General features: G+C 39.4%; 1 protein-coding gene across 2 annotated transcripts in view; it reads right to left on the bottom strand.

Moving 5' to 3' along the window:
* LOC147176043 (transcriptional enhancer factor TEF-1-like) overlaps nt 1-19,105 on the bottom strand; it is a 43,146-nt gene that overhangs the window by 10,825 nt on the left and 13,216 nt on the right. The window contains exons 2-7 of one of the 2 annotated variants that reach the window (XM_086073852.1): nt 18,506-18,839; nt 8,401-8,465; nt 5,206-5,268; nt 2,412-2,486; nt 1,512-1,561; nt 724-785 (exon numbers count right to left, since the gene is read on the bottom strand). In XM_086073852.1, coding sequence (XP_085929978.1) covers nt 724-785; nt 1,512-1,561; nt 2,412-2,486; nt 5,206-5,268; nt 8,401-8,465; nt 18,506-18,710 — 520 coding nt within the window. In that variant the 5' untranslated portion in view covers nt 18,711-18,839. Of the gene's footprint in view, nt 1-723; nt 786-1,511; nt 1,562-2,411; nt 2,544-5,205; nt 5,269-8,400; nt 8,466-18,505; nt 18,840-19,105 lie in introns of both variants that reach the window. The other variant, XM_086073851.1, reaches the window with a different exon arrangement.

Genomic DNA, 19,105 nt, shown 5'->3' on the forward strand with positions numbered 1-19,105 from the left:
AATGACGAAGGAACCTGCCGTGTTTGATGGAGAACTTGCCCGGCTGTTTGAGTTGGATTTGTAGATGAGGATTGCTCAAGAGTAACGCGAGTACAAATACTTCAAGTACAACTGAACTACGTTTTACTCCACTGCCTTTTTAAAAACATACACTAGCAAGTGAAAGCATGCTACCAGTTTAAGCTAGCGTATGTTCAACCGTGCCTGCGCCCAATAGTGCGGTGCGCCTTATGTGTGTTAAATACAGCAATAGCACCCGTAACTGAGCCTTATGGTTGTGAAAATATATTTAAAAAATTATGTAGGGCTGCCATGCCACTTTTTGGCTTGTAAATCTGACAATCGCCAGTGCCTCACCACAAGTCATAATAATGTACGGTACATAGAAAACACATATTGATGACTTGATAAAAGTTTTAAATGTTCACAATTCTAATCAAACTTAACCAAAGTGCCGTTTTGAATGGAAGCTGTATCTTTTGAGTGTCTAAACTAAAATAACATACAACCAGATGATTGCTTGCACATTTTATAGGCTTAAAATGATCACTATAAAGGAGGCAGACTGACCCACTTTATTCTACTCAGGACCTTCCCACAAGGCAACCCTCATGGTGACCCGGCCCACTTTAAAAAACTACTTTGCAGAGGCCTAAAGAGCAAGAAGGAGGACCACCTGTTCGCTTCAGACAAAAGAGATAATTGCCGTGTGGTTCCTCTCACCTGTGATTGTGGTGGTCCCTGCTGTCTGCACGGAGTACGCTTGCTGCGAGAACGGCTTGATGCTGAGAGAAAGAGGCGGACAGAAAGGGCAGCATTAAGACTAAAAGGACACAAGACACAGCATGGCCAGTCACATTGTACCGAAATGGATTACAGTGTGTTCTGTGACTTGCAGGAACACTTGCACAAGCGGTCAAGAGGGTCTAATAGCTATAAAAGGCCTCTTTTCATTCATATTCAAACCATTATGCAGTCATGTGACTTCAACTCAAGACATAAAGATTATGCTTGGAGATAGAAGGGTCAAATTTAAGTGCACTAAACTTCAATTAATTCTATCTGTACTTTTCTCACATAAGGAACATGTACTGTATGATTTATCAAGATTATATTGTGCTGTGATCCGTGTGCCCTTTGTGACTGTGACATTGCAACCATAGGCAATTAGGCTGCTGCCAAACCCAAATAAGGTGCAACTGGTTGTGCTGAGTTTGTATAACATCATTCATCACAATAAAAATAAGACTTTAAAATCGCAATGTAGTTAACAGGTAAGCCAAGCGTTATACTGGCTTCCTTTTTCTTCTTCTACTACTCTTTATCCTTCTCTGTAATGATCAAAAATGATAATTTTTGTTCAATTAAGGTCCACCTTCTGCATCTACCAAAAACAAAGACTGGCCAACTCATTACTGCTTCATTCAAGGCTGCTCGTATACATTACAGTGTGATACAGTTCATATTGAACAACAGTAATGCAGCTTGAAAGAGTGCATAATGTGACTTACTCTTCTGAGGCGGAACTGGATTGTCCTCCAGGGATCATCCCCTGCCACAGCTGAAAATTAAGCACCATTAATACATTGAACAAGGGCTGCATGATCACAGTACATTCTTGTGTTATTCACTATCACATAGTGAGGGAAAAAAACATGGAAAGCATTGTTGTTTGGTGTTTTTGTTACTTCATACAGTCAAGTGAATGCAGCCCTATGGGTTGCATCAGGAAAGGCATTGGGCTTACAACTTGGCCAAAAGATAATGAGCGTGCCATTCAGCCTAAGACTTCTATCCCGGATTGCTCCCCAAGTTAACAATGACCACCATCAGCGCCGTTAACCTAAACAGGGCAATTCAGCTACTGTGGGGTCGAAGACAGATTAGAGGTGCAATGTGGGTTTCTAGACAAAGAGAAAAGAAAAAGCACAGAACCTAGGCCTGAAAGTGGGGACAGAAAAGCTAAGCTAAGCTTAAATGCTGAATTTTTCCAGCATTTTCCCCCGACGTTTCCCTCCATTCTTTTATGTTTCTATTAAAGGGAAGTCAATGCGAGCTCCCTTCTTGTTAATTTCCAAATGGAGCCTATCAGTAGCTTGTTTGCTTGAGCGCGCACCAGCAATCCATGTTTGGTGCACTCTGAATAACCGAACGGCACATTTGACAACACACTGAGTTTCCGATGAATCGGCGTGAATCAGTACGCACTCAGAGCATATTTCCCAATGCTCCCTCCCTTAGAGAGAGGCGACAGTGGCAACACTTTCTGGACAAGCAAAAAGGAAAAGCGAAGATTATTTTGTACAGTGCCAATCTTTCTGCCCATCAAACACTTAAATCATGAACGTTTTTTTTTCTTCTTCTTCTTTTATGTTTTAGGAGTGGTCTTAGGCAATGTTAGCATGTGTTACCTGTGTGTTGCCGGCAAAGTTGGCCCGCACGATTCCCGGAAGCAGCTTGCTGTGTATGGCAGTGGCTGAAACGATCTGAGAAGAGGACATTGACGAGATGCTTTGTAGTGCTTTTTCCTTGGCATTATGATCCTACAATGCAGCAAACACATCATCAAAGAGAACATGTAAGAGAAACGTCAACAGCATAACCAACAGACAATCCAAACTAAAAGCAAGCATCAATCATTGTCAAGTTATCTGATTTAAGTGCAGCTTCTCCAACTTGAAAGAGACAAGCATTCACAAGATTCCACCTGGGATTCACTCAATGAATCCTTTTATTTTTCCAAGGCATTGATCATTAGGTGAAAAACCTTTCAAACAAGAAAACACATTCGGTACAAAATATTACAAACAAGCACATTGAAAACATCTAGACTTAGCAAAATTAATCAATATTCTATATTCAATGCAAACTAATTTTATATCAATACAACCCATTCAATAAAAATACATTAAGTTCGTTTTTTAAACGTATTTACATTATTTCTTAACACATAGTTAAATTATGTTTAAACCTAATTTAATTGCATTTTTTTTCTAATTTATTTGTTCCCCCTTTTTATCCTGTGACCATTCACGCCTCAACAAATGCTACCAATAAGCCCTCATTCAACTCTAATTCAGAATCATCGTCACAAACTTTTCACCATGAGTGACTGAAGGCAGGCTAGAAACCGAGCGTATCAATTCAAGCAAGCAACAAACAATTAGCCAGCAGTCAACACCCTTATAGCAACACCCGTCCTCCTAAACACCGTGCCTCTCCATCATATTAATTTAACAGAAACGTGTAAATTCAATCCCGCTAAACAAACGCGACCCCCGATCTCCGCTAGACTCTCCATTTAATATGTTGCTCTTACCGGCTGTGTCTTCAACTTTTGGAAGCTTGCCCTGCACGCTGATAACTCCACAGGTGTCAGCGATACTTAAGAGCGCAACACGGCGCTGCTAGCTAGCGCTATGCTAACCGTAGGGCTTATTTTAACGTGACACCAATGATGTCACTCCTTAAATGCTCCGGGCGCAACATGTGGTCTGCTCAAGTCAATCTGAAAATTATCTTACAAGATTTATTTACTTTCTACATTCTCTCTGTTCTTTATTTGTATAATTTTAATTTCTACTTTTATTCATAACAAATAAACGTAATATTACGTTAACATACTTTAACTGTTCATTTGTATTTATTTGAATCTCTATTATTCTCTATAAAATAAAATAATGTTTGAGACCACTGGTTTGACTTCACAATCATAGCAGCATACTTTATTTGGCATGACAGCAATAAAAAGAAAAATCTCATAAAATGTGCCCTTCTTGGCTTGGCTATAAAATTAATTTCAGTCTTTTAAGACTTGATTTGAGTAGCTCCTGAATTATGAATTATGGAGCTCACTCGCCATCCTTTGATTTCTTGCATTGCTAAATCCTGTAGCACTATTTTCGTGCCCTGCGCAAGACTAGTGCAAAAGGGAGGTCAAACTGTGTGCATAGCTGGAGTTTTCTTTTTTTTGCTATTTTATACGAGGTTGTGAGGAAGTGGACAAGAAGGGCTTAATTAGACACTTAAGATAATCAGTCACGACCTTTGCTTATGGTCGGTCGCTTCTTGCTCTTCCAGCAGTATAGTTACTGTGTATTCGCTAATCAGAAATTGTGACCAGGTATTCCCAACATGTTCACATTTGCAACACATTGCATTTATTAGGGGATTTTCCACCGCTGGAACTTTTGGAGAACTTTTCAATTTACTTTGGTAAAATTCAGTTTGCACGTTTTTCCACCAACAACAATTTCTGGGGGAATTAAATTCCCCAGGGGGCATCCGAGTACTATCTCAGCAGCAGGGTCTTGCTCAGCCAGGCTGGAACTTTGAAGGGGCGGGCTGCACTTATGGAGGACCAAAACTGCCAAAATTGAAAATAAATGACAAAATAAATAAATAAAAATGAAAATGAAAATTCAAAAAATTAATAAAAAAATAAATATAAATGGAAATAAAAATAACAAAAAAATACATATATGCATAAATCAATCAAAGTAAAAATAAAATAAATAAATAACGAGATTCAAAAAATAAAAATAAATACAAAAATAAATATATAATAAAATTAAATATCAATGAGTAAATAAAAACGCTCTGCTCTCACATTTATTTATTTAATGCTGCAGACGCTTTGCCAGGACGAAATGTTATTCAAATGAGGGGGCGGTCCTAAGCGTGTCTTGGGTTGGACTCCACCATTGCAAACTGCCTTTCATTGGTCTAGTGAGCGGCTTCGGTGAACAAGGAAGTCTCGCTGGCTTACATGGAGAGCTCCAGCAATGGACGACTATCACCCAAGACACACTTAAGACCGCCCCCTCATTTGAATAACATTTTTGAATTACATTTTATATATATGTTTTATTTTCCTTTTTAGTCATTTGTTTATTTATTTAGTCATTTATTTATTTTGAATTTTGGCAGTTTTGATCCTCCATATGCACTGACCAAGGCTGATTGGATGGTTAATTTCTGGGTGGTCTTGTTTTTACATCGACTGGGCTCATCAAACTCATACGTTATCAAAATCATTTGAATTAATTACCGAGAACCCTAAGACGCTGTGGAAACACAAACTCTAAATTCTCTGCGGAATTTTTACAACCAAGAACTCCTGTTACCCAGAACGCAAAAATCCTGGGCTTGTTGGTGGAAAAGCAGCTATTGTGCACCTAAAATACCTTTGTAAACTAGTCCTACCTTTATTTTGGACTGGAACTCCCTAGATTTTCTTCTGGCTAAGACCTGGATATGACTGGAAACCTGTAAGATTTATAGTGTACAGTAGAGTACAGTAGAATACAAACAAGTACAAAGGAGTAGAAAAGAGCAGAGGAGACGACAGAAAGAGCAGAGGAAACAATCAACAGTGGGTTACCATGGTTATGAAAAGACTCTTTCCACGCACTCACGCACACGCAAACACACTCGTCCCCTGACAACAGACTATATCCATCTTTGTGCATCAAATGAGTGAGCAGAAAGACACTTAGGAACACTGGACAAGGACTGAGGTATTAGTAGCTGTTTTTGCTTTCATATATAGGACTGTATGCATACCATATTTTTCAGACTATAAATTCAGTTGTACCGGAGTATACTACAAGTCGAACCAGTCAAAAAATGCAGAAGCAAAAGGCGTTTTAAGTCGCTCTGGAGAAAGTTGCATTTTTGAGGGAAATTTATTTGACTAAGTTGCTCAGAGTATAAATTGCATTTTGGGGAAAATGTATTTAATAAAAACCAACAGTAGAGATGGACTCGCAACTAAAATCGCTGTCCCCTAATTGTGAGTGCGTTCGGAAATCTGCTCCAAAGGCGCACTGCTTCACTCCGACCATTCAGAATCGCGGAGTGTTGTTCAAATGTGCCATTCGGTTATTCACAGTGCCCCTAACAAGGAGTGTTGAAGCCTGGGCTGGGCGTCAGGTAGTACTGATGGAAACAGTTCAAGTGTGAGTTGCTGGTTGATTTATAACATAGGCTAGTTCGGAAATTAATGGCAGTGGAAGCCAGGCACTCTGCTTCTCAGAACAATACAATCCCAGAGTGGTTTTAGGGCATCGCATCCCATGTTGACTACAGCAAAGATAATTACGAAAATATTTTTCTTTTTTATTTAAAATGGCTTACCTTGACTTATCCTTGTTGTGACAAATGCTAAACTAACAATATGTCACAGTAGGCAGGGATGTGATTTGACCAAAGTGAAATTATCTGAAAATTTAGCCGGGGGTCTGGGGGCCGCGGGCACTCAGCTCGGTCCAGAGCTCATGGGTTTTCCGTGTTTTTAAGTACTTTCAATGCACTCAGATGACAAAGAAATAGACAAAACAACAGCATAAATTTTCAATGTATATTGAACTATCCCATATAAAATTGCAGTTTTAGTCAACTCAAAATCAGTCACATTCAAAAACATTGGACTGCCTTTGCTTTTAAAAACTATCACTGAGAATATCATCATATATATTTACCATGCAATAAATCATTTAATCAATCATTCTTAATTTAATACATAATGCATAACAAAAACATAAAATACCTCATGCAGCAAGCTCTGGTAAAAACACAATCATGCATTCGTCGAATGCATGATTGACTAAGATCATCTCTATAACTGCATACATCAAGACAGTCAACATATTGAAACCTGAAAAGTGCAAACATGCAGCATTCATTTGAGTTTGTGTCAATGATTAACCATGTTAAATATTTATGGCCATTTTTATTACGTTATAATATTTTCGAAAATTTGATTTCGATTAATTTGAAAAGTTTACCACCGACCTCAAAATTCACGACTCTATCAGCAACTGGTACAGGTTGTTGGGGTGGATCACGTCTCTCTATTACCGCTTCCGATTGTGATGTCAATAAGGGATGGAGGCGGTAAAGTTTTGGAGTTTTCGTTTGGGCACCGAAACTTCCAGCGATGGAATAATTTGTTGTTCTTGACTGGAGTTCTTTCACGTGTTTTTTGCTCTTTGCGTGACTTTCAAGAGCTTTGAAACCTCTCCCACCATAGTCAATGGTATCATGGCACCAAATGCAAAGCGCTTTCCCGGCACGATCGATCTTCCGAATAAAGTCACTGAACAAATTCGTCACAGTCTTCTTTCCAACATTTGTAGATATATCCTTCTCTAACCAGTCCCATCGAAACTTGTTTTTACGATCTTGTCAATTTCCTTAACTCGCGGAGCATCTTTGCGTTCGATCACGGACATCTTTCTTTAAACACCCGGCAAAAACGTCTGAGAAACGAACAATGGCATACTCCTATGACTTTATAACAAGCGCGTTTATTGGTCAACAAACAATGGCATACGCCTATGCCTTTATAACAAGCGCGTTTATTGGTCAACACGGAGACTTCAGCCAATCGCAAGATCCGTTTCATTTCAGTTACGGAAACACTAAAATGGAATGCTATCGAGAGACGAAATCTGATTTTTTACCACTTAAAAAATTGTAACATTTTATTTTTGGAGATTAAAAAAGCGGAATTCCGCAAATTAGCGGAAAAATCACATCCCTGAGTAGGGGTGTGCCCAAAAAATCGATTCTCATTTAGTACGATTCAGAATCGATTTTAAAAGTCCCAAAATCGATTTTATTTAAATTATTTCATACTGTCTTGCCTTTGTCTGCGTGTGCATTTATTTGGAGCGCTGTTCGTGTTGTACCCGATTTGGCCACTTAGGGGCAGTGTGGTTCCATGTGGTCTAATACACTGTTAAGTTGTAGCCACATTAGAGAGTAGAAGGAAAAAGTCCCGATCAAGTTATTCCAATAAAAGTTGTTTTTTTTGCAGTGTGGAGCCATTCTTTTGAGTGATAAAAGTGCCGTGAGTAGCGCGCTAATTAGCATTAGCATTAGCAAGTCAGACTGGAGTAGATCATTACAATTCCTTGCACATCTATAAATTGAAGCAAAAAACATTGTCAATCAAATCATTTTGAATCTAAATCGATTCTGAATCGAATCGCAGACCCAAAAATCGTAATCAAATAGAATCGTGAGACATTGAAAGATTCCCACCCCTAGTATTGTCATAACTACTACTTCCTGTAATTGTTTTTCTTCCACTTCTTCTTCTACTTTCTTTTAGTGGGTCGTAAATACTTTTGATGTATTACCACCACCTTCTGGCCACCAGCAATAATGCACCAAAAGTACATGCCAACTGACAAAAGACAGGCCAGAAAAAGTGGGAAAAAAAGTGTGACTAATAGTCTGACAAAAATATGGTAAGGGAATATGAAAACAAAAAACAATTACTTTGCCTTGATGGATAACACACGTATTATTGCATGTATCACATTTGATTTAAAAAAAAAAGGGAGAAAAAAAAGAAGTCTGTATTCTGGATTCAACCTCCTTCGTGCATACCTGTTTCCGTGTCCGCGTTTTTCCTGTGCGGAGTTTGATGTATCTGGCTATAAGCTCATTTCGACCTAAAAAGCAAAAACAAAACAGGAGATTATTTCACCTGGCCAATTGTTATGTACACAGACATACAACTACATTTCTGTAACTTTTCTTTAATCACAGTCAGAATTCAGATGAACTTAAGTGGCACAATTTGGTGTCATTGGCCCAGTGACATGCAGCCTCACATATAGGGGCGCTGTGATCATCATACATAACCACCCTCCTAACACACACACACACACACACACACACACACACACACACACACACACACACACACACACACACACACACACACACACACACACACACATGCATATAATCAGGCACTCCCAATAACACTCCGTGGCTCTGAATACACACGACCCAACAATACAAGCATTCATGCAGACTGGCCACCCCCGATTAACGAAAGCACCAGGCCAGCTGTAACCATGCTTACATGGGTGCACATGTGTTAGTGCACACACACTGACATACACGGACAATGCTGAATAATTCAACCCATTGAATTGGGAGCACAGCATGACCTGGCTAGCATAGATTAGCGCAGCCGAAAGAGCCATAAAGAATAAAGTGTGTTCACATTATAAGTTCAAGTGTGCCATATTTTGATGAGGCTGTGTGAAATTATATAATGTGTTGGTTAGTTTGCCTGTTAGTAAACGTGGGTGTTGTGTGTTGTTTGGTTGGTGCCCTACGGTGCTTTTTGTTCCAATCAAGTGAAAAACCAAAGTCAGGCCAGCTGGCTAACTGATGGTCAAGATCAGCACAAAGCCAAACCTCAACACACAACCCAAATGGCTCACAACAATAGCTCTAACTAACTAGCAGATGGTGTGTGTGTGTGTGTGTGTGTGTGTGTGTGTGTGGGGGGGGTGTGTGTGTGTGTGTGTGTGTGTGTGTGTGTGTGTGTGTGTGTGTGTGTGTATTTGTGTGTATTCTGACCTATCGCGCTCTCACTGAGATAGGCAGCATGCAGCTTAGACTGATAAAATCTACAGCTCCCCATGCAGGTGTTTTCCTTCCAGCAGTCAAACGCTGCCACTGACAACAGAACGCACACACATACATGTACATACATGCATGACTGCCAACACACACACACACACACACTTGTGCGCGTGCATACACATGCGCACGGACACACAGGACAAGTCCTGGCTGCGGAGGCTGACATCTGACTCCAGAGGGGCCAGCTGGTCTTTCTAGGAGGCTTAACGGTGAATTATCATCCTTCACTAACCCTGCGGCACACATCTTTCTCTCTGGCCCTCCCTCTTTTGAAACTCTCCAACACACATGCACACACACGCACACGCACTCCCTCCCACTGTATATCCATCTTCTGTTCTGGCTGTTCTCTTTCCCCTCCTCTGTCCCTCTCCAAGTGAATAGGCTTCTGCTCCCTCCCCCTTCCTGTCTCTGCCTCCCGCTGTACTTGGCCAGTGAAAGACTTCAAGGCCAAAGTCAGATGGTCATTAACCGTGACCAACAGGAGCTCCAGAACACACACACACACACACACACACACACACACACACACACACACTTCAACTTAAACTGCTGAACAACTGTTTTTCACAAAGGAACTTCTGTTCTTAAGACATGATGAAATATTATTCTGATACAATTCTGGTACAATAAATATACTGACACTAGACGGGAAGCTACTCTAACTTTTATAACTGCAATTCACCGTTAAGCAGGGCTGCACATAAGTGGTGTGAAAGTGCGCTTGTGTAGTGGAAACAGTCATGTGCGCGCCAGATTTGGTTGTCTCAGAAAGTGCGCATTTGCATTCGAAATATATTGCAGCAAGAGACGTCTGTTGATCGCAGCAGTGACTGCAGGCAGGGCATGAGGGCAACCCGTTGAGAAGTCAAATTTAAAAAATGTGCTTCCTACACAGCAAAATCGCTAGTGTTGGATTAACACTAGAAAATAGTTTAAATGTGTCCACACCAATGAGTGTAAATGCGACACTTTTCAAAGTGGTACTTTTTGCCACACTTAACCAGTGTTACTCCAACACTGTATAGTGTTAAAAATCTCACTGGTAAACACTAAGTAGTGCTGAAAGTACTCTACAATAGTGTCAGTGTTAAACATTTAATTCTGCCAAACTACCTTTAAAACTCGTGTTTAAACACTTAGGAGTGTATTGCACTAGTGTCAGAGTTAAAAATGTATTTAACTCAAGCTACACTTTACTCTGGTATGTTACTGCGCTTTATATTTTGACTACTGATGACACAGCATAAGGAGCAACTGGGGGTTCAGTATCTTGCTCAAGGACACTTTGTCATAGTCACAGTGGCCTGGGATCAAACCCATTCTCTCAGGGTCAGAAGACAACCACTCTACCACTGAGCCATGCCACCCTAGCAACAACACCTGGATGTATCACTATTGAAATGTCAACAGCGCGCTTGGAAAATTGGAAAGTTGCTCCTTCACTGGAAATGAGGGTGGGGTCAATTTAACACTCATGGTAGTGCTATTCAGGTTACACCCAACACTCAAGGAAATTTACTCTGACAATATAACTTTTTATCCTAACAGTGTTAAAATAACACTGCTTACTGCATATTTGATCCAGCACTGGAAATTTAACACTGATCGATTTGCTGTGTACTTTTCCAAAAGTTTTTAAACTCATCCATGAGGCCGTTGGTTTGGGGGGGTTAGCACCAAACAACAACCTTTGGTGCTCATTTGAGGACCATGGAAAAAGAGACCTTGTCCCTTAAAAAAGTCAACAGTGAATATGTTTTGACTTTCAGAATGTGAACTCAGGTCCAGAGTTGGGTTTCACTCATGCCCGTACGGACAAACATGATCGAGGTCTCTAATTTAAGTTTAGGAATTTAGTTCACAAAAACTGAGTGAAGTTTTAGAAAGACTCAGCGTGTATTGTTAACTCCAAGTACTCCCTGTTCAATATCGGCCCATGTAAAGGATTGGTCTTTCCCCTAATTTGGACTTTGAAGCAAACAGGCTACATTTAACCTATGTAAATGGTTTTGGCATCTATGAAAAAAAATGATTAAATTAAACAATTTAAAGATATAATAGAAAGTATAGTAATTTTAACAGAAGCAATGAACTATTTGCTGTATACATTAAACAGATGGTTACCAAAATTAGTCAGGTTTCCATCCAATTGTTTAGAATTTTTTCAAGCGAATTTACTGATAATGCGCATAATGGACATGCAACTTATGCCTGTTTCCATCTGTTCTTCTTTTGCGAATATTGAGAGGGGACTCCGCCACTATAGGTGGCGGTATACATACACCATAGAGATGTGATCCACCCGTTATTTAAAAGAAGAAGACCAGGAAGCGACTGCGCCGTGCGATGATGTCGTATGAGTTTTCTTTTGTAATTCTTGATTAAACCGTAGTGTTTGTTTTCCATCTAAAATGGCATTACTATTCGCTTCTTTGATTAATTCCAAAAAGATTTCAGTTTCGTCCCCCCCATCCCAAACATACCTACTTTATCGTCCGACATTGCTTTGGGACTACAATCGTTCGTGTGGCATAAAATCCGGTCAAAACGTGCGACATGTATCCGGACGTGTTTCCATTGCAAAAATTCACATTTTTCTTTTTTCGATACACTTCAAAATCCACCCCCTCGAAGTGTAAAAACCTTTATGAGAATTTTGGGCCCTTTTTCGAATTTGTAGCGTTTCCAGTCAGTTTTATTTTCACATTTCTTGAAAATTTGAATAAAAATGGGTGGATGGAAACCCAACTATTATTTGGACATGATGAAAATTGCATATTTACCTACATTTTAAAGACATTTAAAATGAATGAATGAATGTGCAAAACATATATGTATCATGTATTTAGATTACGTACAAAAAAGGGTCAACATATCAGATTGAGGATTTCCGAATAGTGTAAAATAATCTTGAATGTGAATATACCCTAAAGCCAAATATGATGAATATCATTGTACATATGTGGAATATTAGTTCAGAAATTGCATATGATGCAGTGACCAACATGTCCTAAAAGGATCTACTGTGATTGAGTCTAGAAAACACATAAAAAAAAACTCAGTTTAAGTGTGTCAGATAGAAAGAGCCATTCAAGACAACTCAATGTAGTATATTAAGGATGACTTGGCATGTACAGTAACTTAAAGGGCACATTCTAAACATCTTCACCTGTAGATTATGGTGCGTGTTAGCCTGCTGGTTATTACAATGAATCTCTACTACATAATCACACCAATCCACTATTATCCACCTTGTTATTCTCGCTCCCTTTTACACACATTTATGTCCTAATTTTTGGCGCATTTCTTTAAAAAGTACATCACGTTACCCTTGCACGTCTCCTTCCTTTCTACTGCAGTCTATTTTCTTGCTGCCAGTGGGGGGTATCTTTAGCCACAGATATGCCTTTCACAGTAAGATATTACAGCATTCTTTTTTTCTTTTCTTTTTTTGCTCACCTGCAGCTCATTCTACCTTTACTGGAACACAAAACCACCATTAATGACAGTGAGGTGTGGGGAAAATGGTTTAAGGAGTCCTCAGAGAGCATACATTATGTTTTTGCTTAAGTAGAACATACTTTCAAAAACATTTTTTTTTCTTACATGTTTTTCAGACAGCATAACAAGCACCAAATATGAAAGATGGACACATTATTCATTTAGGTCAAGATTAAAAAAGGCATATTGTGTTTTTGTTTTGTTTTTCCCACACAATGTTAGTCCGCCGTCATCTTAATAAAACGTGTGGCGCACGTTCGTCAAAATATGTCCCTGTTAAAGTGAGACCGTTTGTAACAGAATTTGCTGATTTAAAAAATTTTTTTGGGCTCTTTGTAGTTTCAACATGAGAACAAAGGGGATATTTTCTTTACAAATGAAAGCCGCAGGGTAAGTGCTGAAAATGGTAGTCCATAAAATAAAGTCTTCATTGACATTTTCATGCTTCTTTGGCCACGGATTGCATACTAAGAATTTTTTTCCCTCGTTTTTGCAGCTTGTGAACAGCAATCAATTAGATTCGTTTTTATTAGGAGTGTCAAAATTAGTGCGTTCATTTTGAGTTAATTTAAGGTTTCTTTAATTACATTAATTTTTTAAACGTGCGATTAATGACCACCCCTTACTTGTAAAGCTTGTATTGGGGGAATCCCAGTCACAACGCAGCACATCAAAATTTAGCAGTAATACATTTAATAATCATGCAATATTTGTGGAGAATGGGGTCAAGTTGTTTTTTATAATTTTTAAAATGTGCAAAATTTCACAAGCTCTTAATATGAAAAGAAAAATGCACTGAGCTGTCAGTACCAACGTCTCGCAAATGCAATTATGGCATTAGTGGCAGAAAAATGATCTCAACACAAATCAATATCACATTGTTTTTTTTTACAGTACAGTACATCTTTTTAAATATTTTTACCTCAATTTTATGAATTATTAGGAAATTACTGTATCAGTGACTAAAAGATGCAGACATATTTCTATTATTTTAACATTGTTTCCCACATTTATTTTAACAAGAGTATAAACATGGGAAAACAAAGGAAAAAAAAAATTTATTGTACATTTTAATGTACATTTAGAACAGATACAACATTTGAGATTAATCATGAGTTAACAATTGAAGTCATGCAATTAATTACGATTAAAAAAGTAATCGCCTGACACCCCTAGTTTTTATGCTAGGTTGTTGTGGCATAAACATACCCTATTTGTCTTATATTTTTGTCCAAATGTTGCTCGTCTCTTTTAAAGATTTCACACACACCATACTGTGCCTCAGAGAACAGTAAACGTCAAACTCCATTAGGTAACCAAACTTAACAGTTGAGGAGAGGTTTTGCTGTCAGTGTTTAATGCTTTTCAGGCCTTTTGATGCTGACACTGGCCTATTAAGGCTGCTTGTTGCCGAAAAAAACATTTACATATCGCCTCATCGTGCTATAACTGTGAAAAATGTGAGCAAACATTGACACATCCAGCAGGCACAAAGCAGCAGCAACATTTATTTGGATATACCTGATCAATACGAACGAGATATCCTATTCATGATGCACACCAGCTGTTCACTAAAGTGTGCCTGTTGCTGAGCAGGTGGTGTGCACTGGCTTTATCACAGCATTTCGCTGAAGCAGCTGACCACTCCTGCTTAGAACACAGATGATGAGGGATTGGGAAAAGACCAAAGAGGGACTTTGGGATCCAACAAGCAACACTATAAGATTAAATCCGCAATAAGACTAAAAGGTCAGGCATGATAGTCTTCAAATGAGAGTAATATTGAAGATGACTAATGGATTTTGGCCATGTACCGCAACCAAGCTAGGTCCCCACGCAAGACTCCATCAACTGAGTGAGAGAGAAAGAAGTACTTCAGATCCAAGATCTTAATTTATTACTTATAGAAGTCCCGATATGACGCAGTATCATAAAGAATTCACTAGAGAGCACTCTACTTGCAGAGAGAAGGCCGAGGGGGAGACACAGCTGGTGGCAGCCAGAGGACCATCTGCTCATTATTAGATTAGTTCAAACGCGCACACGCAAAGGCACAAATACACATTCTAGTTACTGTGCGTTCTGGGGACCCTAGGGGCTCTTCAGCAGTCTCTTGTGGACACTGGCTGTAAAATTGTACTTTATTTTGAAGTTTTTCATGCCTGCCCGCAGTGCCCGTGGTGGAGTGGCAGCTGTCTTGAGTCTTGACTCATCTTCCTGACTTATATTTGGGGCGTTTATATTGCTGTCATATATCATATTATTGCCACCAATATCAACACGGCATCTTGAAATCACATTCAGTTGCTAATTAAGGATGCTAAAAATAATAATTATGCTGACACTGACACACGACGCCTGTTGTCAGCATTTGCATCTAGTGGCTAGCAGCTACCGCTAAGCAAGTGCCGGGCTACTTTTCAGTAATTTGCTAAAATGACTGCACACTTTTGCTGACAGCCTGACATAGTTGCAGTTCCGACTGCTCCAATTTTTTTTAACAAACCTGGCTTACTTAATGTGCTGTTTTAGCTGGCAAAATCACTAATGTGGTTCTGACAACATTTCGCCTCATGCCAAAATCTTACTAATGGCGACAGAGAAGAAAAATGCACAATTTAAATTCAAGTAAAAAAAAAAGTTAATTATCTAAAAATGACAACCAGTTGGTCATTAATTATTAAGTGAAATTTGAGACTTTCTCTTTGTTCTATATGAAGAACAAAAAGGAAAAAAAAAATTTTTTTTAATCTGAATACTGGATTATTCTATAAAATAATTTTGTAGGATATCCACATACCCAAATATTTGATCGCTGCAGCCCTACTCCTGCTAAGAAGTATTGGGTGTCTTCCAAGAACACACTGTGTCCAAATTCACAAGACTGGGTCCTCCGAAGGCCGAATTTGTCGTCTGCATGACGTCACTCCCGGCACGACTCAACAGCACGCACAAATTTATGACTGATTTACACATGAATGGATTGTCGGTCAATGTGCTACTGACAAGCTGGATTGACAATTCATTCATATGTAAGTCCGTGCTTGCTGTCAAGTCGCGACGGGAGTGACATCATGCGGCCTTCGGAGGACACAGCCTTGTGAATTTGGACACAAGCACAGTCTCCAATACTCACAAAATTTTGTGTTTCAGGAGAATTGGGATTGCACTGAGGCCATGTATACACATAGTTTTTTTTTTGCAAACGGGAGATATTTTTCTGCAGCTTGCCCTGTCATCCACACGTCCGCGGGGATTTTTTTCATTACAAACAAAGTTTTTCTAAAAACTCCGGCTAAAGTGAAGATCTGCGTATTTTTCCAGCTCCGCGGTCACGTGCGTCCGTCAGTAAACACATTTGTCACTCAATCACATACCTCAAGTTGTTAAAAAAAATTATTTTAAGGTGGCGTGGATTCGCTTCCACACCGGGGAGAGACCATGTTTGTATGTATGTGTGTGTATGATGAGTAAGTGGGAAAAAAAGTTGTTAAAAAAGAAGTGAAGCTTTTTAAGATTTTGTATTTATCCTCTTTGTTTTCCTCTATGCTCCGGTTATGATGTACTGTTTACAAGCATGTTTTTAATTAATAAAAAAAAGTCTTGTGTGCGCTGACAGCACTGATCTGCATATATGCATATCAGCGGCTGACAGTCCGTACTTGTGTGACGTATGGTGAAGTGACGTCAAGAGATGAGCAGTATTTGGCTAACTACTGCCACCTAGAGGCTTGGCATGCATCTCATTGTAGGCCCAATTTGTGGAAGCGGCGTCACCAGGTAGAGGCGTACTCTGATTGGATAGGATTTGGGGAACTGTTGCCACCTTAAGGTCTGGAATTGTTATGAACGTACTTAAAAATGCATTCATGCGGTTAGCTGTGGATGTTTTCTTTTCTACAAACGTGGTGGTGTGGACACTATATTTTTCTACACCCAGTGGAGGGAAATACCCTGCTATGTACATGGTCTGAGTTTTTTCTTTACTTTCCTGAATGCCCGGTTCACCTCTGTCTGAGCATCATCAGTGTCTCAAACAAAAAATGCAGATTAGGGCAATTTCTCCTTCGCGACGCAAATTGAAGTTAGCCAGCTCCATCCAGGCTTTGGTCGAAGGTCTTTGAGCAAGGGGTTTGAAGTGTTCATTGAACATTTGATCTTCAATGAATGGTATGTGGATGAAGACATTCCACCAAGTCTCTTGGATGTTCCTCAGACCAAGGTGGACTTCATGGAACTCAGTTACCGGTACTTTCTTTGTAAGCTCCTCATTGTCTGCCGTTTCCTTACTTTGACCATGGCATGCCCAATTTTGCTGGATAGTGAGGGAATGATTAAGTTTTTTGTCTCACTGTCAGATATATCCACTTGTCACTTTTACAAGTTCAGCCATCTCAAGTCACTTTTGTTGATCTATGACATCGCCCATACTTTTTAAGGGGGTGACCTTCATTACCTCGCATGCACTGTAAGTACTTGTAAATACACACACGCACAGACACATTCTCAGTGTTACAGCCATTCTGCAACTTTCTGACAGCCGTTGCACTCTGAAATACGGATGAGTATTGTTAAGATTTAAATGATACTACTTTTTAGGCCCGGTACACCTTTAAGGATTTTTAAAGATTCTCTTATCATTGGCAGAACCCTCACATATAAAGATAAATAAAAAAAATTGGGCGTTTAACAGTTTTGGTCAATATGTGTGGGGTGCCCCATTAATCTCAACCCAGCTCCACACACACATAAAGTCTATTTTCCACCACCTGCCAATAATCCAGTAATCCGTAGTGGTGTGCCGTTTGTGAACGTTTCGTTCAAAAGAATGAATCTTTTGAGTGAACACTTCTTGAAGTGCTTTGTTCTTTTCTCAAGAGCTTTGCTACTTGACAAAGTAACTGTACTATAGCTCAGTTTTATCATTTCCAAAGTTCAGAACCTGGAAGCCATTTATTATTGTTACATTATTTGTTCAAGTCAGCCACAATTTAACTGCTTTCAATAAATCAGTAGCATACTGAGAGATGATTTGGCCTCTTAGGGTTAGGCCTTTATTTGTGAACAAAGTCAAATTGATTCATGCAGCTAGTACTGACTTCATTGCAAAATGCATTGCTTTGTGGAAACAAGTTGTTGTTTTTTTAATCTTGCTACACATTGTAACATCTTGTAAATTGAGAACATCAGGTGGGAGCCAAAACGGTGTTGCTGTTAGTTAGCCACTACACAACTGAGTTTAAATGGTCAAAGCAAAAAAGTATTTATAATGGCCACGTGTGAGTAGTTGAGCATCAACAAACTACTCCAAGTAGTTGCTGATTGTATTGGATAGTTTATCATGATAATTTAGCAAAAGGGGGGGGGGCTTCTTTGGGGTGAGATGTTAATTTGTGGTGGATAACCAATCTGGAAGGTCATTGAGGCATTACTACTACAGTGCACACTGCAGACTATGACTTATGAAAACAACATAAACAGTCCAATTTATGAATGAGCATTCCACATGAAGTGATTTAACAACGTGGTGTTCATTAGCACTCACCATACATCTTTCCTTCATCCGATAGGATAATTTTCCTTCTTCCGCATGGCGGGTAAATGGCAAGGGCTTCTTGGAAGCTTTGCTCAATGTCAGGGCTCCACACCCCTTCAGGGTCCCCGTCTATTGTCTTGTCTCCTCCAGAGTCACTCATTCTGTCCATGTCGTCCCCGGGACTCTCACTGCCACTCCAACTGCTGCGTTCCATCTTGGCAACAAATTTGTTTTTAAAGGTTAGACCAAATTGCTTATGATCCAAAATATTCCCCCAAAATTGGTTGGCAAACCATAGAAAAGCAAAAAGTTGGTCAAAATCCAAGGGAAGTTTCCAGGAAGCCTATGAAAACAAGACACAGGAAGGACATTTTTATGTGATGTACGCGGAGAAATGAACAGCTCAAAATGATCAATTGTCATCATTATTTAGTAACCGCGATCCTGATAAACAGTTTGTTATGTTCTGACGTCTGGTACGAGGTCAGAACATCTGCTTGTAGGCACATAAAGTCTGTCACTGTCATTGCAATAGCAGAACAACTAGAATTAGGTTTACACTTCATTTGGCAATAACGAAAGCCAGTTTCCAAATCAACTAAGACGGAA

This window comes from Leptonotus elevatus, chromosome 4, assembly GCF_054856555.1.
Source record: "Leptonotus elevatus isolate MCC_2025b chromosome 4, RoL_Lele_1.0, whole genome shotgun sequence".
Taxonomy (NCBI): domain Eukaryota; kingdom Metazoa; phylum Chordata; class Actinopteri; order Syngnathiformes; family Syngnathidae; genus Leptonotus; species Leptonotus elevatus.